This window comes from Saccopteryx leptura, chromosome 4 (genome assembly GCF_036850995.1).
Source record: "Saccopteryx leptura isolate mSacLep1 chromosome 4, mSacLep1_pri_phased_curated, whole genome shotgun sequence".
NCBI classification, from domain to species: Eukaryota; Metazoa; Chordata; class Mammalia; order Chiroptera; family Emballonuridae; genus Saccopteryx; species Saccopteryx leptura.
Window position 1 is genome coordinate 47,658,503 of NC_089506.1, and position 26,269 is coordinate 47,684,771.

At 35.9% G+C, this 26,269-nt stretch overlaps 1 protein-coding gene across 3 annotated transcripts in view; it reads left to right on the forward strand.

Annotated features, from left to right (window-relative positions):
- NALCN (sodium leak channel, non-selective) overlaps positions 1-26,269 on the forward strand; it is a 318,920-nt gene that overhangs the window by 228,921 nt on the left and 63,730 nt on the right. For all 3 annotated transcript variants that reach the window (XM_066380606.1, XM_066380605.1, XM_066380604.1), the window contains exons 17-18: positions 239-380; positions 19,119-19,192. In XM_066380606.1, coding sequence (XP_066236703.1) covers positions 239-380; positions 19,119-19,192 — 216 coding nt within the window. The remainder of the gene's footprint in view (positions 1-238; positions 381-19,118; positions 19,193-26,269) is intronic.

Sequence of the window (26,269 nt, forward strand, 5' to 3'; positions counted from 1 at the left end):
AAGTTATTTCAGGAAAATTACTTTTTTCAAGCAAGAATGACTAAGCTTTAGGAAACTTTTTCTAAATGTGTCACTTTGGTAATTAATCTACACTCACCACTCTTGGCATGACATGTCTTGTTTTCTAAGACCTTTGTCGGTGCTTTATTGTAGCTTAAGCAATCACATCATTGCAAAATGCCATCATTTATTCCATTTCATTAATAACACTTGATGTATGTATACTTCATTTGCAAAGGGAAAGTTTTATGAAGCAGTTTATTGATCGCCAGCAACAGGACACTTGCTGCCTCCTAAGAAGCCTGCCGTCAGCCTCTTCCTCGTCATGTGATCACTCCAAACGGTCTGCAATTGAGGACAACAAATACATTGACCAAAAAGTAAGAACCACTTTCTCAGATGACCAAATTTTTTCTTGAGTGTACATGTTAGAGAACAAAACTATATAAAACTGTGTGGGGTTCTGAAATGTAATGTCTCCGAAAAAATATTGAAGAAAATTTTATTTCTAGAAGAAGTCATTATACTTAACATTTTTAAGTTGATGAATTTAAATCATGTCAAGTGAGCTGTTGAGCAACGCTATGGAGCAGACATGTGACTTCAAATAGGTTGAGACACTCCTCAAACCTGCATTTTCTCACATGGGAAAGGAAGGGCTTTGATCTCTAAGGTTGAGCTCACATTTAACAGTTGCCTGTGTGTTGCATTTTGCTTATTTCAGTTGTTATCCATGAGGGAGAATGAACAGAGAAAGCTTCTTTAAAAATCTGTCAAAATAACTACGATTTATGGAGTACATAGTATGTGGCAAGAATTTTCTTTAGACATATTATCTTACTCATGCTCTGATTGACCTAAGTCTTTGCCATTTAAAAAGTAGATAAGGAATTTTTTTTTCATATTCCACTGTTAGAAAATTGAAGATCAATAACAGAGTTTGTAAAGAAGATTTAAGATTAGAGTTTGCAAAGGCATCTAATTTATTTACAAGTATTTCTCTTTATTTCTTAATGTATTTTTTATTCCTTTAAATTATTACTGCTCTTTTTCTTTTTTCTTTTTTCTTAAGTGAGAAGTGGGGAGGCAGAGAGACAGATTCCCACATGTGCCCCAACCGGAATCCACCCAGCAAGACCCCTATGGGGCAATGCTCCGCCCATCTGGAGCTGTTCATTGCTCCTTTGCTCACCAATCGAGCTATTTTAGCATTTGAGGAGAGGCCATGGAGCCATCCTCAATGCCCAGAGCCAACTTGCTCCAACTTGCTCCAAGCAAGCCATGCTGCAGGAGGGAAAGAGAGAGATAGAAGAGAGAAGGCAGAGGGGGAAGAGTGGAGAAGCGAATGGTCGCTTCTCCTGCATGCCCTGACCAGAAATTAAAGCCAGAATAACCACACACCAGGCTGATGTTCTACCACTGAGCTAACCAGCCAGGGCTAGCCATTCTTTTTTTATTGCTTATTGTGAAATGCACATTTCTCTTTCATCATGTGAAAATAAAATACGAACTTTCATTTTCTAACATTCTCTACTTTTCCCCCAATATCCTCCTATCCCATAAGGATTATACTTTCAGAATACTTTTGCTTTCTTCTTTTCCACCATCCCCACCGCAAACCTGAACTCTTCCCTTTATTACCCCTCTACCAATTCCTCTGTTCTCTGCTGTAGTTCAGTGATTTGTACTCAATAATTATGATCATTGTTTTTTTTTTGCACTATGTATGTTCTTGTTCAAGTATTTTTATTTTCTTTCAGTCATCAATGGATATTCTTCCTCTATGTTATATATTTCAAGATTATAGAAGACAAATCTGATGCCAATATCTTTTTTTTCCACTTGAAAGTAATTACTTTTTTTTCTAATTTGTTTTTGGTTGGTTGGTTGGTGTTCTGGGCTTTTTTGGGAAGCTTGTAAGACCTTCTGTGTTATCCTTAGAGTTCAGAATCTTTACTGGGGATATAACTTTGTATGTCTTTTATCATTTGAACTGTCTAAACTAGGAAATCTTTTTAGTTTTTAGACCAAAATATTTGTCAGGGAATTTTTCATTTATTATTTGTTCATTTATTACTTTTATGTCTACTCTTTTTTCTTCTTTCTTTTCCTTTATGATTGGCATCTCTCTATTTTTTGTGTGTGCTTTGAAAAATTTGTTCAGCTTGACCTTCTAGGCCATTGATTTGGTCTCAGATAAGATCATCCTTTGCTTTTAAATTTTGATTGAAAAGTTATGAAATGTGTGTGTGTCCACACATGCAGATGCAATTGTCTTCACTCACCTTTAAAGTCTTAAACTCTTTTATTGTTATGATTATTTATTATGTCACCTTTATTCTCCACAGTTATATTTTGCTCAGTACTATATACAGGGCAGGCTCTCAAAGTTCCTATGTCAGTTGATAATCAGATAAGAGGGTAATAATGGCCTGGTTCTATCCAATCAGTCTGAGATTGCATTTTACATACTAGGAACACACAGTGTTTATTTTCCAAAATAACAAAATAACAAAAAAAGTCAAAAGACTTTAAACCAGAGGTGTGCAATAATCCCACAGTCTGGGCTGTGGTGGGATCAGCTGTCTCCAGGAAAGAGTGTGGAGAGCTGATTTATGCCCGAAGCAGCAAATCCAGAATGCTTTTTTAAATCACTAGTAAAATTATTCCACTGGCAACACAAAATTAAAAACAGCCCATGAAAATGTATTTCCTCTCTAAAAGGAAATATGGTATTCCTCACACTTTTTTAAATTAGTGAGAAAAAAATATTAACAAAGTCCTGGCAGGTGTGGAGGGTTGTGGGTGGAGTCTAGGGCGAGTTTGGTGTGCTCTTCTGTGTGCCAGCATAATCGCGCCCCAGGGGATCTCTGTGTTGGATTACATCAAGAGAACTTCGACTGTCTTTTCTGATTTCTTTAAGGTCCTTCTATTTTTGTGGCTTTTTAAAATCTTTTCACTTAACAGTTATCTGTTTTTGAAGACATCTGGAAGTCCCCAATCTGTAAGGTCAGTTGACTGAAATGCACAATACTTGATCTTATACAAGGAAAATTAACAAGGGTGGTTAGGTTGCCCTTCATCCCATGTAAGCTTAGTTGGCCCATGTGTTGATTTAACTACAGTTGGAATAATATCGTATCCCTTTCCAGCCTGCGTGATCTGGTGAATGGTCCAATGCAGTAATGGGAAATTCTACTACCTTAGAGAGAAGCACTTTTCTCTTGCCAGGGAAAACACCGAGTCCCCAGGAACCTGAAGACCACAAATGAAGGAGGGAAAATAACCTGACAATAAAAGCTGAGGGGAGGAGGGTGATTAAACAATGCAGGAAACACAAAAGCATGTGTTAGGCAAGATTTTCTCAGAGTAATTACCATGATTTTGAACAGTTGTAGGTAATTCTCACACCAACTTCACTCTGAAGAGGCAATGCTTTTGAAAATAGCTGTGTTTGATTACCTTTATCACATAGTTTAAAATACTGTCTTTCTCCCTGTAAACAGTAAGCAAACAAAAATGTAAAATCTGTAAGCCATTGTTGCGACCTGCCCAGATCCTAAAGGAGAAAGACAGGAAACAGGTATTTTCCTTCATTATCCTTGGAAAGGACAGCTGCCCTTTCAGACTCCAAAGAAATGGTGTTCCCAAGAGCTAAGTCCCACATTTCTTTCTCCTCCCACTTTCCCACATCTGGAGCATCTAGCAAAGGTTTGTTTTATTCCTTATTAAAGGATAGACCTGCATATCTTGAGAGGAGTTTTTCTAGATTCCAGGCAGAAGGAAATCAGTCAATGGTTTTCTACCTATTTTTGAAACTGGAAAAATCATCATTCTTGCTGCCAATAAGTAGAGAAAGGGATTGAATATTTTAGGGCACTTAATTCAGGTGCCTGAGATCTGAGAAGACAGCAGGTTATGTAGTACCCTAAAAATTGTCTTAACATCTGATCTCACGTCAACCTTTTTTATAAGGGGAAGTGGGGAGTAGGGAAGAGTTTTGGAATTTAGAGAAAAGTTCATTAGATAAGAGTTGCAGTCCAGAGACTGTAAAAACATTTCTTCATTTACTGACCAGTAATTCTTTACCTGCATCCTTGTCAACAGATGTTCCTTCCCTGGAGCACCAAGGCTTACATCCCATCTTGGTTGCTTGCAGAACTCCTGGGCCTGGAACACAAAGGGTGGATTGCTTACAGTCCTTGTAAAGTCACATAGGCCCATTCATGTATCCCAGCTCCTGGAACAAAACTTTTTTACTTGCAATAATCATTAAGCCTCTTGATTATAACTAAAAGATACTATTACTAAAGCTAACATTTTAACTCTTGAGTTGCCCCTATCATTTTTTTCCTGTATTATTGAGATTACACCCTAGGTTTCTAGTGTAGAGTCCTTGTTATAAACTAAGACATGAACTTAGCTTTCCAATAATTCTAGTTAATAAAAGGAGCCCACTCAGTTCTCACAACATATCATCTCATCAAAGTCAAACTTTCTACCATTGTTGGATGTGGGCACTCATGCTATTCTTTAGCTGAGCTATGTGATCTTTCTGTCCTACTGTCCTGGATGGTATGCCATTTCTGGGATCAGAACCTGCAATGGTCTGAAGAACATTTAACCTCACAGAGTTATATTAGCCTGAGACAGATGGAGGAAGGAGGGTTGTCCAAGTCAACTCCCATACAGTATCGGAACCCATATGTTAAAGAACAGTGAATATTTCTCAAATAAGGCAATGTCTTCTCTCTCTCTCTCTCCCTCTCTCTCTCTCTCTCTCTCTCTCTCTCTCTCTCATAATTAGAGGACATTTGGTCCTGTCTAAACATCCATTAAGACATTTAGTCTGTGCCAAAAGGTCCATGAAATTTGATCCATTCCAAAATCTCCATAGGGACATTTGATTCACACAGTTAATATAAATCTCTTCACTTTTCTGCAACATTTGAACCCTGACCCATCTACCTAATCCCTGTGCTGTTATCAGCTAGGCTAACAAGGCAAAAAAAAGTTATTATTGACAATACAGCCACAACACAATTATTAGACCAATAAAACATATAGTATTTTTATGGATTAATCCTGTAAACCAAAAGTATAAATACACCTTATATTTGAACCTAGTGATATTTTTCTAAGTGTTGACATTTTGGAGATTATGACAGGATCAAATATTAAGGACCATTTGATGTGGACCAAATGTCTCCACGGACATTTTGAACAGGACCAAATGTCCTGTAGTGCTCTTCCCTGCCTCCTTTCTGAAAAGCATGTAGCAAGTTCCAGGTTAAGTCTTCACAGTTAATATTTATGCCTGTAAAAAATAAGGAGAAAAATGATAAAAGTATTATTATGTTTTGTTTACCCTTTTCATTTGCATTGGCCTTCAACATTCACTCAGTCTTTCAACAAACATTGAGGAAGTGCCTGTCATTCATTTGGCACTCTCCTGGGCTGTGCGAATGGATCAGTGCCTTCAAGAAGTTTCTAGTCTAATGGGGAGAAACACATGTCAGTGGATGAAAGTAAAAAGTGTAACAGGAACACAAGACAGGACCTAAGTCCTTCTTACAAGAGAAAGAAGGTTGAGTGATTCAGGAGGAAGGCACTGCAGGCAGAGAGGGAGGCATGTGAAAAGACAGGGGAAATATGATATGCTTGACGTAACTTATTGTGAAAAGCAGAGTAGAATAGTGATGAAGTAATGTAGCATCCAATCCTCATTATAAAAGAGATAATTCTTATTTCTAAGGTTTTTCATGAGAATTAAATAATACATATATGTTAAATGCCTAACATCGCACCTGGCATAGCATGTTATGTGCCTATAATACCGAATAAGAAGGGTTACTTGTACAAATCATAACATGAAGTCAGAAACAGCAAATAGACTTATATTAATCAATCAAGACAAATTACTTAAATTCACCTTCAGTCTAGTTGAGCAATATTAAGTCCGGATTTGTTTTTCTTATTGTCTATGAGGCTAATATTTTTTTTTGAATCTGCTTTTTAATAATATTTTAGTTACTACCCTCACTGCCTGTCTAGTGTCTTAAACTCTCAAAAAGTAAATTAAATTGTTCTGGAAAGATTTACTCTTCACAAAGCCTTGTTGATTGCCATTCAGCACTTTGTAATTTTCTATGTGATTATAGAGTATTTGATGATTTGTTCCAGTAACTCCACACATAGCAAGTTATTCAGCCTGCTCTGTAATTTTCAGAACGTTTATACTCACTTAAAAAAAAGAGAGAACATCCTGTTTTCATCTTAGGGTTTTTGCTCTTCTGAAAGAATTTTCTAAAATAATAGCTTAGCATCTCTGTAGTGCCATTCACGACATTTCTCTAAGAGAAAAGTGGGAGATTATGTAATGCTGCACCTAACCAGAGCCTGTTTTGCAAAGGATACAATAAAGTGTGCTTTTGGGGACAGGAGAAGTGGTGTTCATCAGAGCAAATATGAAAACCCTATGTATATACACTTCTCTCTGTAGCATAAAAATGGTTTAGTATTTAATTGATTGCCCATTTATTAATAATGATGGAGAGAAAACAAACAAAAAAACATAATATAAGTGAAAATATTTTTTACAGTTTAATTGATCTTTGCAATATGTTTTTGAGCTCCAATTAAAATACAGTTGCACTTGAATATACATTTTTTCATTCAACAGTCATTTATTGAGGACCTTTTAATGCAAACAGTGTACTGGGAACACTGGTGACACATTTTGCTGCTTTTAACTAACATGGGAGTAGAAATTTCCTGTCAATGATATTATTTTTTGTGGAATACTTAATTATGTAATCATGTTTAGTTTGGGGTTATATGTAATTTGTTTGTGTTCTTTAGGTGTACGTTCATTGAGGGTCAAGAGTTAATCTGTCTAGGATTTCACATTTTATAGATAATATTGAAGGCTTTTAAGTCAAGAGTTTTGGGTACTACCTTCACAACAGGTGTCAGAGAGCTATTTGTTTCTACTTCTGAATATAGTTTTACTTATAAGTTCTATTTTCCATTAAGTGATGACCCAGCCTCAATGTGTTGCAGTTTCTGATGCAACTGATGTTATTCTTGTTTGGACCTGAAGTTCACATACAACTGTGAACTATTGGAGACCTGCTCCTTTGCATTAGGCTGCCATGGATTTTAAATTTGCAAATAGTTATATGGTTAAGAGCATCTAATATTTTCCCACAGAATCATAAATTCCTTCATTTTTAAAAAAATCACTGCAGATTCTCAATCTTAGTCTTTCTGTTTATGTAAGCTATAACCATAGAGCTGTAACCAGAAAGTCATTTTATTTTTTACTTCTATAATTTAAATTTACCTACCATATAGTTTCTTACCAGTAAACACTGTATATTAAATACATCTAATTTTTTTAATAATTGAAGATATTGCCATTTCCTATATTTTGCATCATCATTATCATTATTCTAGTCTAGCTGATTTAAGGTGTTAAAGATTTGGCCAAATCTACAATGACAGACTACTGCTTTAGTGACTAAAGCATTGTCATAAAATTCAAATACGAAGCAATCAAGCCAATTAAGTTGACAATCATTTAGTTTCTAGTTGTGCAATATTTTTCTATATATCAAGTAAATCGATACATTTCAAAATAAGTAGCACTACTTTGTAATTCTTATATGATTTGCATTTATTTTGATGATTCATTTTGTAAGAAAAATGTAGAATAGAAAAGACAGTCATATTTTAATATTAAGAAATTTATTCATTCTTGAAATAGATTTCAAAAACAAACTATGCATAGTGCTAAAAAATGAAGGAAAAGATAATGGGCAAGAAATAGACCATCCTTGTCATGTGAATGTATGATCTAGTGTAATTCACAGAAAAATGAAAAGATGGGTCATATTCAGAGCAAGGATCAATGCGTATGGTATTCCTTGGAGTTCAAAGAAAGAGTGAAAATGTGTTTGTGTGTGTGCATGTACACACATACGTATTTATTTATATTTATATATCTCAACTTTTACCCTTGGTGTTTTTAGAGGGGCAGTATTTATAATGTTGAAATAATTTAAGATCAGAAATCTTGAGCTATCATCTAAAATGCCCTTTTTAATTTTTTACAAAATTAACATTTCAAGACACCTTTCAGAGCTTTATAACATGTGTTATAATGGTATTCACTTGTATTCACATTGTAATATGGCTTTTTCTCTTGCTGCCATCTACAACAATGAAATTTGTAAGTTTTTTTTCTAAGCATAATGTCACTTTTATAATAAAAAGTTTACTTTATAGAAAGATCTTGCATACACATGATCTGTCATATGTACCTCGATACTAATTTTCAGTTCACGGTGCATAAAAAATTTAAATACAGACAAATGAGGTACCACAATCAACCTATGTAATTTTAAGTAATTGCTTACCTTTAATTACTATATTTTATGTAGGAGACTTATTCAATAAAATGGCTCATCACAATAATTACACTACACCTTTCCAGAAAAAATAACATTCATCAAGCTTTGCTCATTGGATCATGATTTTGTACTTTATGTTCATATTTTTATAAACATTTCCCCATTATTATCAATCTGTTAATAACTTCAAAGTGAGAAATGGAAAATAAGACCTCTTAAAATTTTTCCCAGTTAGAAACAGAAATGTATTGTTAACAACTCCAAATCAAATATTAACCAAAAACTTAAAATATTTGTTGCTGTTTTTTCCTCAAATAATATTTAATGGCTTTATTTTAAAGCAAAGCCACTGTTCTTTATATCTAAACACTGCACTACCCCAAATAAATCTAATATTCCCTGATAGGTCAGTGGTTACTCCCGGGTGTTTGAATAAATTGAATTAATATTTTGACTAATTGAAAGTTACAATAAAGCCCTGATTTTAAGGAATCAGTAAATGTATAATGTAAAAATTTATAACCATAGTGGCTTTAATGGGTTAAAAATGTTCATGGATATTTTTTGGTGTTTTGGGGTTGTTATTCTGAGAATCAGTTATGCATATGTAGAATAAAAAAATTTTTAGTGTAGCTTTTGCAACAGGATATAGGAGAAATAAGACCATATATATATATATATATATATATATATATATATATATATACATATATATATATGTAACAAAACTTTCAAGTCAAGCAGACAATGTTTTATTATACTATAGTATGGAATATTTTTTTTTAATATTGTTAAACCTATTGTTAAATATAGTGACATTTTACATAGACAACATGATGTAGTAGAAAGATTTGAACACTGCAGCTGCAAAATTCAGAGTTCTAATCATAATTCTGCAATTTATTATCTTGATAACCTTAGACAATCTAACTTCTATGAACCTCTAATTTCTCATCTGTAAAAACGATAATAATACCTACCTATGCGAATTACTTTCAAGATTAAGTTTAAAATATTGATATATGCTACCTCAACACATGATCAAAGAGCCACGGAAATTAATAAAGATTCATAGGATATAAATCCATAGTTTACCAGTTCTGTGAAATGGTCATTTATACAATTCTTAATTCAGTCACCAGAGGTTACACGTTCTGATTTAAGAAAACATGGATGATTTACAAAACATGACCACTATACTATGTCACAGAGGAATTCCAAATATAAACCAAAGTAATATCATAGAGAAGAAATTACTTGACCAAAATGTAATCAAATTAGAAAACAAATAACCACAAAAAAAAAAAAATACCCACACATTTGGAAATTATGAAACCACATCTAAATAACTGAAGGAGTATAGAATTAACCACAGTGGAAATAAAAACTATCTAGAACTGAAAAATAATGAATGTAATATGTATCAAAATTGTGAGAATTAACTAACAGCATTTTTAGAAGGAAAATTATAGCTTTGAATGAATATTTAGTAAAGGTAGAAAGGCTGACAATCTTCCAAGTATTGTACTCAAGTATTTAAAGTAATATCAACCATGAAAACAGCAGAAAGAAGCCCTGGCCAGTTGGCTCAGTGGTAGAGCGTTGGCCCAGCACGTGGAAGGCCCAGGTTCAATTTCCAGTCAGGGCACACAGAAGAAGCGACCATCTGCTTCTTCACCCCCCCCCCTTCTCCCTCCTTTCTATCTCTGTCTTCCACTCTCACAGCCATGGCTCGGTTGGAGCAAGTAGGCCCTGTGCACTGAGGATGTCTCCATGGCTTTCGCATCCAGTGGTAAAATAGCTCTGTTGCAGAGCAATGAAGCAACAGTCCCCAGATGGGCAAAGCATCACCCCCTAGTGGGCATGTCAGGTGGATCCCGAGTGGGATACATGCGGGTGTCTGTCTCTCTGCCTCCTCACTTCTCACTTAAAAAAAAAAAAAAAAAGAAAAAAAAAGAAAAGAAACAAAACAGCAGAAGGAAAGCAATAATAAAGAGAAGAGCAGATATTAGTCAAATGAGGAAAAAAATCAATAACTATATCAATAAAATCAAAATTTTGTTCTTTGGAAGGACAAATACAAGTGGTAAGTATGCAACATCTTCAATAAGAAAAAAATTAAGGAGCCTTCTGGGAAGAGGACAGAGTTATTGACATAGTTTTTTTTTTTTATCATGAATTCCCACATGAAAATAAACAGAATACCAAGATAACAAAACCAAAAATTCATAGATAATATTTACAACAGAGCTAGGCAATCCTCAAACCTTAAATAAAAGCAGGTACAGACAGACCAATAGCCATGATATGCATAATGCCTTAGTCTGTTTGGGCTGCTATACCAAAATATCTTAGTTTAAATAAACATTTATTTTTCACATTTCTGGAGGCTGGGAAGTCCAAGATCAGAGTGCCAGCAGATTCAGTTTCTGGTTCCCCACAGATGGCTGCCTTCTTGCTGTGTCTTCACACAGCAGAAAGGTATCTTCCTGTTCTTATGAGAACACTAATCCCATCATGGTGGCTCTATCCTCATGATCTCATCTAAACTAAAGTCCCCTCCAAAGTCTCCATCTCCTAATACCAATATATTAGGGGTTAGAGCTTCCCATATGAGTTTGAGGGGAACACAAACATATAGTCATTAATACAGGAAATCAGTGCCTGTGGGAGAGAAGCCAAGGTTAGTCACATGGCATCCAGTTTGGGAACAGGGGAATACCCTGTTTGCTCCATGCTGAAGAAAAATGCCCAGAAGTAATATCAAACTTAAACAGACCAATGAAAAGAATGATAGAAGAAAAATCAGATCTAGATGAAGTGGGTGGTGTCAGTAGGTAGTAGGGAACAAAGCCAGGAAATCCCAGAGAGGAAGCTGCCATACTTGAGAACTGTATTGAAACATCAAAAGGAGAATCTCTGAAATTAGAAGAGAGATATTGAACTATACAAGAAAACATTTTGCATAAAAATGAGCAACAGAAACTTATCAAAGTTTCCTACAAATGTTATAAGAAAAAAAAATAAGACTGTCCACATAGACAGTGAATACATGCCATGAAGGCATGCCTACAAACAGTTCAAACTGTAATATACTCTAGCAAAATAAGTCAGAAGACATTAAAAATTATGTCATTTTAGAATAGCAACAGAAATAAGAATTAGAAAAATTCATATGTAAGGTGCTAAAACTCAGGCAGAATTATAAGTAAAAGCAAGGAAGACTGAAGTAGAAAAAACATAAAATGATTTTATAATCAGATGCCTTAAGAGAAACAGAAGCCCTGGCCAGTTAGATCAGTGGTAGAATGTCAATGCAGAGTGTGAAAGTCCTGGGTTTGATTCCCAGTCAGGGCACATAGAAGAGGTGACCATCTGCTTCTCCCCCTCTCCTTTCTCTCTCTCTCTCTCTCTCTCTCTTCCCCTCCATCAGCCATGGCTCAATTGATTTGAGAGTGTTGGCCCTGGGGCACTGAGGATGGCTCTGTGGAACCCCCACCTCAGATGTTAAAAATAGCTTAATTATGAGCATTAGCCCCAGATGGGCAGGATGGGGTTGCTGGGTGCATCCTAGTCAGAGCACATGCAGAAGTCTATCTCTGTATCTCCTCTCTTCTCACAAAAAATGAAAGAAAGAAAGAAAGAAAGAAAGAAAGAAAGAAAGAAAGAAAGAAAGAAAGAAAGAAAGAAAGAAGGAAGGAAGGAAGGAAGGAAGGAAGGAAGGAAGGAAGGAAGGAAGGAAGGAAGGAAGGAAGGAAGGAAGGAAGGAAGGAGAGAGGGAGGGAGGGAGGGAGGGAAAGAAGGAAGGAAGGAAGGAAGAAAGGAAGGAAGGAAGGAAGGAAGGAAGGAAGGAAGGAAGGAAGGAAGGAAGGAGGGAGGGAGGGAGGGAGGGAGGGAGGGAGGGAAGGGAGGGAGGGAGGGAGGGAGGAAGAAAGAGAAAGAAAGAAAGAAAGAAAGAAAGAAAGAAAGAAAGAAAGAAAGAAAGAAAGAAAGAAAGAAAGAAAGAAAGAAAGAAAGAAAGAAAGAAAGAAAGAAAAGAAAAGAAAAGAAAAAAGAAAGAGAGAAAGTGAAAAAGAGGAAATTTTAAGAAATTAAAAAGAGATTACTTGAAAGTAAATGACGAATTGGTCCTGGCCAGTGGCTCAGAGCATCAACCCAATGTATGAATTCCTAGGTTAGACTCCCCTTAAGGGCATACAGGAATGACTGTCTGTCCCCCCCCCCCTTCTTCTTCTCTCCCTCTTTCCCTTCTGGAGCCAGTTGCTCAATTGGTTGCAGAGTGGCCCCAGTGCTAAGGATAACTCATTTGGAGCATATTAGCCTCAGGTACTGAAAAAAACTCAGTACTTGAGCATTAGCCCCAGATGGGGTTGCCAGGTGGATCCTGGTTGGGGCATATGTGGGAGTCTGCTTCACTATCTCTCCTCCTCTCACAAAAAAAGAGAGGGAGAGAGGAAGAAAGGAGGGAGGGAGGGAGAGAGAGGGAGAAAGAAAGAAAGAAAGAAAGAAAGAAAGAAAGAAAGAAAGAAAGAAAGAAAGAAAGAAAGAAAGAAAGAAAGAAAGAAAGAAAGAAAGAAAGGGAGAAAGAAAGAAAGAAAAGAAAGAAAGAAGAAAGAAAACTAAAGCAGTAGAGCAGAACAATATGCTAAATTAAATATAATATAAAAAGATTTGACACTACTGTACATATTGAAAGCATACACCATGTACCAGAAAATATCAACCATGAATGATCAAAAATAAGACATACTCCAAACAAATTACATGACTTTAATTTTTTTAATGATATCTAGCTCAAAATGGGCAAATGAAAACATGAGATTACCATCATATTTTTCAGCAGTAATGCTATATGTGCCAGAACAAATAGGATAACGTACCAGATAACACAGAAGAGAATCTGTGAACCACACTTTTATACTCAGAAAAAGTAGCTTTCAAGTCTAAAGTAACAGTGAAAAAATTGTTATCAAGATGTAAGAATGTAGGTAATGTAAGATCACTGGTGAGATTCAGCCAGTTTGCACCACTTCGGCAGAACCGATACCTAATTTTTTGTTGAGTTTGGTGAACCGGTTGTTAAAATGGCACTTGTAATCATGGTTCTGTCTACGGGGGGCACCTGGGCAGCCGCCAAATGTAGAAATCACATATTTATATCCCTTACTCTTTTTTAACTTCCATCTGTGCAATAGCATATTCTAAGCACCCTTAATAATGTTTATTCCATCCGTGGTGAAAAAATTTGATGGAATATATTTATTCATTTTGTAAAACTCATTATACCTTTGATGAAATACTACATTTTAATTCCCTTGCACTTGTTACTATAGTAGGAAGTGAGGACACCAATCAAGGAGCAATATGGAAAGGTCTTAAATAACAATTTTATTGTTTTTTGTCAGGTATTATTGAATATTTTTTATTAATATTTTAAAACTCTTATAATCTAGTTTTGTGTACCTCTTTTATTGTTCTTATTTAAGTATTAAATGCATAAAATAATAAAATACCTTTTGACATATAGTTTTTTATACATAAAACAGTGATTAGAACAGAGAACCAGTTGTTAAATTATTTGAGTCCTACCACTGTGTAAGATTTAAGTAATACTATTTTCACAAGCCTTTTCTGAAGAAACTACTAAAAAATCATGCTTTGGACAACCAAAATGATCTCCAAAAATGACCCTAACACATTGACATAAGAACTGGTAATAAGCATTCAAGATATAATTGAATATAAAACTATGACTACATAAGGATTAAAATGAAGAAAAAATATTTATATGTAACAGCTACTTGTCCTGCTAATGAGTGCAGTGCTAGTATGCAGATGAGAGTGGAGAATGGGAAGAATATATGCGAATGCTTTTAAAATATTATTAATATTTTAAATTTTTAAATAATCTTTATTTTAGAATAAATATTGTAATTCTGAGACTACTGTCTTTGAAGTGTGAAATAAAACTAATGGGTAATTATAAAATAATCTAATTCTGTCATTCTCTGAGTCCTTGATAATTAAGAATTGTAATGGGGTGAGTGAGAGATACAGATGTCATATAGAAGAGATTAGGTTACAACTTTGTGTCTTAAATTTAAATTGAAAATATCAGAATAAACTCAAAGTCATCAAAAATAATGACTAACTCAGCACTATTGGGTATCATTAGAGTCTAGATTATGATCTTGAAACAAGATTTCTGCCTGACCAGGTGGTGGCGCAGTGGATAGAGCATCGGACTGAGATGCGGAAGGACCCAGGTTCAAGACCCCATGCTCAAGCTCACCAGCTTGGACCCAAGGTCGCTGGCTCAAGCAAGGGGTTACTCGGTCTGCTGGAGGCCCATGGTCAAGGCACATATGAGAAAGCAATCAATGAACAACTAAGGTGTCGCAACGAAAAACTGATGATTGAGGCTTCTCATCTCTCTCCATTCCTGTCTGTCTGTCTCTATCTATCCCTCTCTCTGACTCTCTGTCTCTGTAAAAAACAAACAAACTGTGTTAGTGACCACATGATTTGACTTAGGTCTCTGCGTGGTCACCCACTTTGAATAAAGACTCTGTAAAAAAAAAAAAAAGAAAGAAACAACATTTCACAATAAACAACACAGGGCATTTTAGAGAAAATTGTTGATTTGTAATAGGAAGTATATAAGATGAGCTTGGAACAACTTGTCACATCTGAGAACAAGGAGGCTTTGTCAAAGACTATTAGAGTCATGTCAAAAGAACCTGTGGGACAAGTTTTAAAAAGCTCCCAATGAGCGAAGTTGGAATCATTTGACCTACCGTAGGATATATTTTAATGGATTGAAACCAATGAAATATGATTAAATCCTTGAGTTCAAAAAGACTTCTTTTTTTTTTTTTTTTTTTTTTTTAGAGAGAGATGGAGAGGAACAGATAGGAGAGTGAGAGACGAGAAGCATCAATTCATAATTGTGGTACTTTAGTCGTTCATTGATTGCTTTCTCATATGTGCTTTGACCGGGGGCTCCAGCTGAGCCAGTGACCCTTGGGCTCAAGCCAGTGACCATGAGATCATTTGGATGATTGCTCATTCAGGCCAGTGACCCTGCACCGAAGCTGGTGAGCCTGCACTCAAGCCCAGCAACCTTGGGGTTTTAAACCTGGGTCCTCAGTGTCCCTAGGCTGACACTTTATCTACTGTACCACAATCTAGTCAGGCCAAAATGGCATTTTTATAGTGATAGTAGGTCACCTTAAGAGGTTAATAGAAAATTAATTACATAAAAACTAAGTAAAGGCAAAAAATTAGCATTTATCTTACCTTCTCCATGTGAATTGAATATTGAATAACCAAATAATACATGAGGGGAAGTACCTCATTGTAAAAGTAGTCAACTAATAAATAAAAAAATAATAATTTTACAAACTGCATGAATCAATGATCTAAGCAATGAACATCTGTATGACTAACATCACAAGAAGAGAGACAACTAGATAGTATGTGTCTGCTGATGAAAAGCTACGACACCCCCTATGTCCTTGTCAAAGGGGTCAAATCTGAATCTGATGAAGCTCTGAATACAGCTTAAAGGAAATAGAGAAGTTAGAGGAACATGTGAACTGTACCGTGAATGTAAATGTACACCTACTCCCAGAAGCCGTAGGTTAAATGGCCCAGGGTCTTCAACTGTAAAGAAAAAAAATGGAGAATCTGGATTTAATATCTTAAAAGACATTGAAACAACAACAACAATAAAAAAAAAAAAACTGGATCTATTCATTGCTGTGTCCTTCAGCTCCAAATTATTTCACCACTAACTATACAAATTGATTTGAACTTCCGGGCTCTTGAGTAGCATGTTGAAGTGCACAATTCTGGCAATATCTTTTAAATTAAAATTTTAAGACCAAAAAAGTTATCTCTGTATGTTTGAACATTTAAATTTAATTTATTTTTGATAATTAATTTAGCCAAAGAATGGTCATCTTGTGGAATTGAGTATATTAGGTTTACAAAACAGAATCAAACCACCAAAAAGAGAGGCTTTTTCTACTTTTTCTAATCATTTTTGTCAATGCAAACTCTATGTAAACATGTCACCTGTGTCACTTATACCCTTCCTTTAAAATCCTACATGTCTGATATTTTTATAAGTAGAACGAACAACTACTGACACCTTCTATAACTGTAAATTTACAATTTCAAATCTAAGATTACTATTACCATCATGAAATAGACTTCTGTATGCCCTAAGTGTTTTGAGTATTTCAGGTGCCTGTCAGGATCTTTTGGAACCAGGAGAGGGCACTGCAGAGCAGTGTAGCTCTAAGTACTGGTGACTGAGAGTCAGAAAATGTCCTTTGCTAAAAAAATTGTGCAAAGCTATATACTACAGAAATAGGAAAAACTGAAGGAATAACTAGATAGTCACTATAGGTATTCTTTACTAAAAAAAAAAGAGCAGTCTAAATATTTATCTAAATACATATCTAGGCTGTCAAATATATATAGTTATTCAAAGATGATAATAGCTGGGTAGAAAGATGAGTAGAGAGATATAGATGTAGATATAGATAACTCATTTATTGCTTCCTTCAAGAATATCCCCAAGCTAAATCTGAAGTTCTTCTCTTACAATACTTATTCTTTCACTTCTTCTGCTATTAGTTATAAAACCAATTTTCAAGTACTACCTTGTACCATAGTAGGAACTGTCAGGTGAGTCTTCTGTTTCCAAAGTGACAGCAGTCCTTAGGAGTATGTTGTCTACATGAGGCAGTTGAATCAATACCAGAAGTCACATCTCCCGAGGCAGGGAGATTTAAGAAAGTTTCATGATACATCATGGTAAATAGCCTTTTGTGTGCTACCTTAAAAATGTAATTTTAAAAAAAAATGGCATTCAGTCTTGTCTTTTTGTCTACACATTAATTTATTCTCCTGAGTGTTCTCGGAAATAATGAAACCAATTCAGTTTTTTATTATTGAAAATAATGAGTATGTCACCTTTCCTCATGTAAAGGAAATTGCCAATGTGTTTAATGGCCCTTCCCTTTATTAGAGTTCTGCTATGAAATATGAAAATTATATTGCTACTTATGATATTATCTAGGTTGTCAATGTAGCTGAAAAGCCCAGTTTATGATTACCAGTTCTTCTCCAGCTATGGCCATATGAATATACCGGTTGACATTACAGTATTTATTCATAGGCTTGTTTTCAGATTGAAGCTCTGTGACTTTGCATCTCAAGTTACCTTACTTTTATTTAAAAGAATCTGGATGGTCTATGTCCACTGAATCAGAATTGTTCTGTCTCCTGCTTCCCCGCCCCCCTTCCTTCAATGCTGTTTGAAACACAGTATGCCTTATAGTATTCCTTCCACCTGCCTTGCTTAGAGAGTCACCTAACTCCGCCCTTACAGTTTACACTGAATTAATTTGCCCTAAGCATGAATTTCCAACTTCGATCTTTTACCCACTGCCTCCTTGGCCTTTAAAAATCTTAACTGTCCTTGCCTGACCTGTGGTGGCGCAGTGGATAAAGCGTCGACCTGGAATGCTGAGGTCGCCGGTTCGAAACCCTGGGCTTGCCTGGTCAAGGCACATATGCTTCCAGCTCCTCCCCCCCTTCTCTCTCTGTCTCTCTCTCCCTGTCTGTCTCTCTCTCTCCCTTTCTCTCTCCTCTCTAAAATGAATAAATAAAATTTAAAAAAAAATCTTAACTATCCTTCAAGGCCCGCTACAACTTCCACTTCTTCAATTAAGTCTGTGCTCGCTATTTCAGACACACCTATTTCTTCCCCACCCAAAGTTCTCCAGCCCCTCTCATCTTTTATACTGGACATATTGCCTAGCGCTTTACCATCTACTGTGTTGTACTTTTTACTGATAATCTCATGTATCATAGCCTTGTCTTTGTATCTAAGCTTTTTGATTCTAGCAAGCTAGAACGTTGATTCCTAGTTACCCTATATTTCCAGTGGTCACTAATCTCATAGTAAGTGAGTGCTCAGGAAATCTAATCTAATCTATTGGTCAAAATGAACAGGTCATTGTCCAAGTATTATCTTGGTCTACCTACGGGAGCTACACTTTCTAGTTATTTGTTATGATGAATCTTTTCAGAATGGTGTGCTTCCCTGTTCTTTCTCTGCCCTTCCCCTGCCCACTTTGGCTCTCTAGACACCCGTCACCATCTGACTTCTACAGCTATCAAGCAGGCCAGACCTAAATTTGGGAAATATATCTTCTGGGTTTTAGTCAGCCTCCAGGATGTTTTTTCTTTCTTTCTTTTTTAGTCCTTCTCCCTAGAATAATTTCATCATCACCAACTAGGAAGAACCCTTGGAAACTATTCTTATTTCTCTCCATCTTGATCATTCAGATGAGTATTGGGTACATGCCAAAATCCTGACACAGATGCAACATGGATTAGAGAACATTTTACTGAGCAATAGCAATAAGGAGTCCATTGAATAGCCCATCGAGATGTAAGGTGACATTATGACTATTGAGCATAGTCAGTGAATCTCCCCCAACGCTATGACAAGTTTGTTCACATTTCTGCCTAGATAAAAGTAAAAATAGAAAATTAAATTAAATTCTAGAATCAACCGTAGGATGATGCTTTTGTGAAAAAAGTTGTATTTAATGTTTTAGTAGTTATCTATTTAATGTATGTAATATATCTAACAAAACTAAAGAAATATTCATAATTTTACAGCTTCGCAAGTCTGTTTTCAGCATCAGGGCAAGGAATCTTCTAGAAAAGGAGACTGCAGTCACTAAAATCTTAAGGTAACAACATTAAACATTGATACATATTTAAACACAGTGGGATTATATCAAGCAAAAAGCTTTTTTAATGAACTAATTTTCTGTATCAGTGTATACTTTCTGCTAGAAAGTAGGTTTGGTTAACTATAACTTATAAATAATGTCAAATCCATCATTAATATTTTTCCTGAAAGAGTAATATTTTATTAGCTCAATTGGCCATTTGCTTTATGTTCATGTACTTAAAATTAATTATAATTACAAAAAATGAAAAAACTTTTATTCTTACAAGTTTTATGTCTTTTGTGGTAGCTGAAGGACCAATCACAATCTAAGGGGAAAATGGTAAAAGGATAAGCTTTTTGAAAGTAATTGTGATTTCTTAATTTATTAAGAATAAATATATTTAAAACCTATAAAAATCAAAAGCATATCTACTTTAGAATGCTTCTAAAAACATATAATTTTAATGCTGATTTCTAAACAAAATATTAGAAAGTAAAACTGAACTAGCTACTTAAGAATATTTTATAAGACATAATATTGAGTAATATGATCATTATAAAATTGCATAAGCATTTGGAATATAATTTGTTGGTGCATATATTACATAGATATGTGTAAATGGCACAGTTAAATATTGGGAGCTGGAGGTAGAATGACTAACAAGGTAAAGGGATAAATTTATACCAGGCAGCCCTCTTCAAACTTGTGTGAAGAGAAAGGAGGTAGGGTCTCTTCTACTCTACTTCTTTAATAGGCACATTTAAAGCATTTTCCCCAGGTATATCACAACAACTGGATAACTATAATGAAGAAATAAGGCTTCTATATTATTTCAGAAACTATTTCAATTTTTTAACAGTACCTGAAATTTATAGGCCAAAAATAATTCTAACTAATCCAGACAATATTCTATGTATTTATTCTTTATATTAAATAATGATTTATGCATAGAGTTGAATATGTGTTTGTAGTACCTTTTAGGAAAAGAGAATAAATATTTCTGGAGCTTCTATATTATTATCACAGAATGTAATGAGATGAACTCAAAAGTTCTCGCTGCAATACAGAAAGGAAAGTTTCTAAGCAAAATTTTAACAACCTGTGTCCCAACTTCCAATTGCTTCCAACTGGCATCACCATCAATAACATCATGAGGTTGGCCTTGAACACTATGTGGTCCTACAGGGTCTTTTTCAAGCTGTAACTAGAGAGGTTCATGGCAGGGCCAATCCCTTGAGTCTTGAAGACTCTTGCCTAATCATACAAAACAGATCATATGCTGGGCCATCCTTGCAGGATTGTCAATGCGCTGATGGGAAAGAGAATTCTGCCTCAATCAGGCGCAGCCCGCAAGGGGATTGTAATACTCTGAGTCTGTATTCAGAGTCTCTTGCAAATTAGGAACTGAAATGACTTATTCACTTGTCCAGAATAACTGCCTTTCCACTGATGTTAACTTGCCCTGGTGGTTCCCAGACACTTTCAGAGCATGGGCAGACAGGGGTACTTGAATGAAAGCCATTTCCAGAGCCTCGCTTTCCTATAAACTCTTTCTTAAATTTGATCTTTCACTTTTTCTTTTCTACCACCCTTTCCTTATTTACCTCTTTTCCAATTTATGAAAGAAAGAAGAAACTCTCACTCTTCCATCCAAAAGAAAGGTATAACTTTGTATAGTATATTAATCTGGAATGTGGAGTCCTCTGGGTTGCCAATCCCAGGGCCTATTCCCACATGGCTTCCTCTAGAAGGAGGGGCCAATGAGGTAGCACCTTATTGTCTACACAGGTGGCAAATTTCTGGAAAACCCTCTTCTAAGAATTTACCTTTCTTAGAGTTAAGTCTTAAAAGTAACAGGTTGTCACAAAGACATGTGTTAATTTGTTATTTGAATTGAAAAACAAAGTCAGACTTTTCCTGAAGGATGTAGCTGATTGGTTTGGCAACGAAAACTGACTTCGTAGATACCCAATGATATAAAATTTAATGGATGGAATGGATGAGAATGTCCAATAAAAGGAAACTGTAGTTGTTGATTTGAAAATGTACATAAGTGGTTTTAAAAAGAGAAAATTTATAGGGACCCTGAGCAAAAATTTTAAGACTATCAGGGAGTAAGGACACCCTCAGGCCTGCCTAATAATTGTGCAGTTTGAGGGACACCCAGAGGCAAAAGCATTTTACTACAGCCTAGAGCACACTACAAAATGAGAGGCTGCGGAAGCTCTGTCATCCAGTGAATCTCAGGACAGAAGAGGCTACAATTAGAAAAAAGATTAAGATTTCTTTTAAGAATACAAACACAATTTTTAGCCATTTAGGTTTTCTGTAAAAAATGTTTTCCTCGTCTCTGTTGCACTAGACTGTACAAGAATTAAGGACAAGTATAAGATGTCAAACAGATAGTTTCTTTGGGTGTCCTTATTTTTTTTTACTACTAATAATAGTGGCAATGATAATAATAATGTCATAACTGCATCATAATGTAACCCATAAGTTAAAATGTCAAGAATAGACTGAGTCCATGCCTATGGGTTTATGGACATTTTTCTTTGCTGTTTTTAAAGAAACAACTAAAAAGGAAAAGAAAGAAGAGAGGAAAAGAGAAATTAAAAAGAAAGAAAAGAATAACATTTACAGTCTCCTCAGGGCAAATGATTCAAACAGCCCTACACAAAATGGGGAAGAAGGGAAAGTCTCTACCACGCTCTCAGAGTCTGCTCACTCCCTCAGAGCCTCTCCTGCCCTTAAAGATTGGAGGAGGTGCTGTTAGAACAACCCCCTAACCCCCAGTTCCAATGCAGGATACTGACCTTGGTGATAGAAGGCCTGCACTGGTGTCTGGCTCTGCTTCTGTATAACCTTGAGCAACTCACATATCTGAACCTTAATTTTCTCATCTGCCTTTGCCGTGTAAACTGCCTAGAAATGTCGTCTGAATAATCTGTTGATCAAGCAAATTGAAATTTAACGGTCATTACAGTGAAGGAAACCAACATTGCATCAGCCTGAATACTGTCTCACAGGGATAGTTGGGGTGGATATTTTCACCTTTTTTAGTTTTAGTGCCTTTGGGCCGGGAGATGTGATTGAGACTGGGAAAAGAAGTTTTGATAGAAGAGTTATTTCACTATATATATACATATCAAACCATTATGTTGTACACCTGAAACTAATATAATGTTCTATCTCAATTACATCTCAATAAAGAAAAAAGAGTGGAGGACTCTCCAGGATGCATAATAGACCACGAGTACCTGCTATAGACAGGCAGCTGTTACTGCTCTGGGGAGGGCAGCACTGTGGGTGGGGGAGGGGGGAGTGGTTACATAACTATCCCCCTTTACTGCCTTTCGTGTTCTTTCTACCCATTCTCACTCCACATTTCCGTTCTTTGTTATCAGATGGAGTTTACACTTTCGTTTTTCACTTTTATTCTTGATTTGGGGTGGTTTCTGAGGACAGGGAAATAAATGGTGGCTGTGTGTTCCCATCTTCACTCCAGTAATCTGAATTTTCAACTATATACATGTATTACCATTAAAAAAATAAACACAACTAATTTTTATAAACAGTATTTTTTTTAAATATTTAAGATTGATGGTCCTAGTTGGACAGGATCTTGACCTGAGTCTTGGTAAGTGCAGTTATTTATAGGTAACTGGCTAACCAGTTGAGTAACCTATTGTCTAGAGCAAGAAGCTGGTTCATAAGTCTGTAGTTCAGATGAAGGGATTTTTAGAAAATTTCTAAAGCTAAGAATGAAATTGCTTATGGGTTAATGGCCTTGAATTTCTGGACAGGCTTTTCCTGGAATGAATAGGAAAGTCGTATTGATGTAGAGAGCTCTGTTCTTGGTACTGATAATTAAGCTGCAGGGTTGCAGTGGCTCTCAGTTCTCACAGGACCCACATTTCCAAATAGTCATCTGCCATTTGAAATACGATCCACATGATTCCAGTGTGTGGAATTTCCTATGCACAGGAAATTCAAGCTCACAAATGAAAAAGTCTTTCAGAGAGAAAAGGCCCTGGGGTTTGAGGTATTTGAATCATTGGTGAAGTCACCCTTTTCCATACATAATCCTCTTTCATTTGCATTCTTCTATTTATTTTTATAATTAATTGTTGCCTTGAGAAATATCAATGAATTTCTGAATATATTCGAGAACTCTTTGATGAGAAACGAAGGTGGGCCGTGTTTATAGAACTTGAAAATACTGTTGTATGCTTAACTGCAGGTGGTTCCTGGCACAAACGGGCATCTTAACGTGTTTTGTTTGTTTGTTTGTTTACAGAAACAGAGAGAGAGTCAGAGAGAAGGATAGACAGGGACAGAGAGATGAGAAGCATCAATCATTAGTTTTTTGTTGCGCATTGAGACACCTTAGTTGTTCATTGATTGCTTTCTCATATGTGCCTTGACCATGGGCCTTCAGCAGACCGAGTAACCCCTTGCTTGAGCCAGCGACCTTGGGTCCAAGCTGGTGAGCTTGGCTCAAACCAGATGAGCCCGCGCTCAAGCTGGCGACCTTGGGGTCTCGAACCCGGGTCCTCAGCATCCCAGTCCGATGGTCTATCCACTGTGCCACTGCCTGGTCAGGCTTAATGTTTTTTTTTAGACTTATCTGGAAAGTATTGTGAGACAGAATGCCCACCACCTAAATGATAAAATCCAAGGTTGCTATTAAATTCACTTTTATGTTTTCACTCATATGTGGAATCTAATGAACAAAATAAGCTAACAAACAAGATAAAAACAGACTCATAGATAGAGAGAACATACTGACAGCTGTCAGAAGGGAGGATGATAGGGGGCTGGATGAAAAAGCTGAAGGGGTTAAGTAGAGAACAGAAAAACCTCACAGACACAGACAACGGCATGGTGACTACCAGAGGGGAAGGGGAGTGGAGGGAGGTAGAAGAGGGTAAAGGGGAATAAATGGTGATGGAAGGAGACTTGACTTGGGGTGGTGAACACACAATACAGTGTGCAGATGATGTATTATAAAACTATACACCTGAAACCAATGTCACCCCAATAAATTTAATAAGATTTTTTTAACTCGCTGTTGTTTTGATTTTGCACCATCAGCTCCACTAAAAAAAGCTTCCTTCAAAAGGCAGTGAGTGACCTTTTTACTATATTAAATGAAATCAAAACAAATAACAGTGTGCTTTAAAACACATTACTGGTACTACTACTGAAATTTCTCTAATTCAAGGCTTGAAATTGAGCAAACATGCGTTATTAGTCTTGTCAGGCTGAATGCATAGAGAAATGTTAGAATAAAATAATTAAACTTTTTGCATTATTTTTCAAAGTTTCATTCTTTTGTGGTTTGCCATCAATATCTCAGTAATTAAGATAATATCTTCACAACCTTTTTGAGTTTTCAAAATACAAATATATTTGTATTTTGATAGTTGAATCTATGACAAAATTTTTTTGTCTATGCACTTATATTAATAATTTATGAAGTCTAAGAAATAGCCTTTAGTTGAATGCCACTTACTACAAAAAATTAAATTATATTTAATGGCATATTTAGGGTTAGTCTTTCTTTTATTATTTTAAGAGACTCATTTTTATTGACTACAAAAGCAATTTATATACCACATAAATATAAATAAAATTACTACACATTTATTAAGCTATAGGTTTTTAAATGACATTAACTGGAATTTCTCCCTGAAATAAAGTATCCCTAAGACATTTATTCTAGAATATTTCTGTAGCATCTTCTAAATGCCAGGCACTTTCCCAGATACTGGACACATAGATTATTCCCTCAAGGAGTTCACAATGTTTGCTCTAAGAAAATAATCACTACAATATTTACAATATTTAGACGTAGGAACCTGTAGCCCTGGCTGGTTGACTCAATGATAGAGCATTGGCCCAGCATGTAGATGTCCCGGGTTTGATTCTGGTCAGGGCACATAAGAGAGGCAACCATCTACTTTTCCACCCCTCTCCCTCCCCCTTCTCACTCTCTGTCTTCCTGTCCCTCAGCCATGGCTCAATTGGTTCAAGTGCATCAGCCCTGAGTACTGAGGATGGCTCCATGGAGCCTCCACCTCAGACTAAAAATAGCTCGGTTGTGAGCATGGCCCCAGATGGGAACACCATCAGCCCCAAATCTGGGTTGCGGTGGATCCTGGTCAGGGCGTATGCAGGAGTCTGTCTCTTTATCTCCTCTCTTCTCACTTGGAAAAGAAAAAAAAAAAGAATATCTTTGCTTTTCTGAAAATAATTGTGGCAAGAAAATTTATACACGACGTAGTCAAGTTTCTCTTATTGAGTGACATCAACAATTCAAATCACTTACCTAAAATGTATCATAAAGTATATTAAATGAACAACAATCCCAGTATTGCTGTTTTATACCTTAAGTTATATTTCATTATGCTATGAAAATGCTATTTCAACATGAAGATAGGAAGAAGAGGGAAAGGGAGACAAGAAAAGAACAAATAATTAACATTTATTGAGACCCATATAGGGTGCTAAGCTCTTGTGTGTGTATTATCTCATTTAATCTGCACAACATGTCTATACAGGAAAATGCTATTATGACCCCATGTTATAGATGACAAAACTGAGTTAGAGAGGGTAAGTAATTTTTCTCAAGATTACATACCACGGAAACAATGTTGAGGAACACATTAATCATCAATATCAACTATTACATGATTTCCCAAATAAGCAGCCATATTTATGAATCCTTGAGATCTTATGCAACTAAGTTCTCTGATTTACCGGAAAGTGACCACATGCCGAACACTGTGCTCTTTCACATGCTCTCTCCTACTAGGTCCTCATAGATGCCCTGAAAAATGCAGATTATTTGCTGTTTTGAGATGAAGAAATTAAGGCTCAGGAAGGTTAGGTGACTTACCTGAGATCACTCTCTCTAGTGAGTCGGAAAGTCAGTGGGCCAGGAATCAAGCCTTAGTCTGTATGATTCCAAAATCCATCCAGTAGCTACCTCTCTATGCTCTTAAATTATAGAAGATTGCCTCCTTCTCATACTCTGTATTGATTAACTCTAAATCCCTTGATTTTCCTACACTGTGGCTGCTTCTCAGA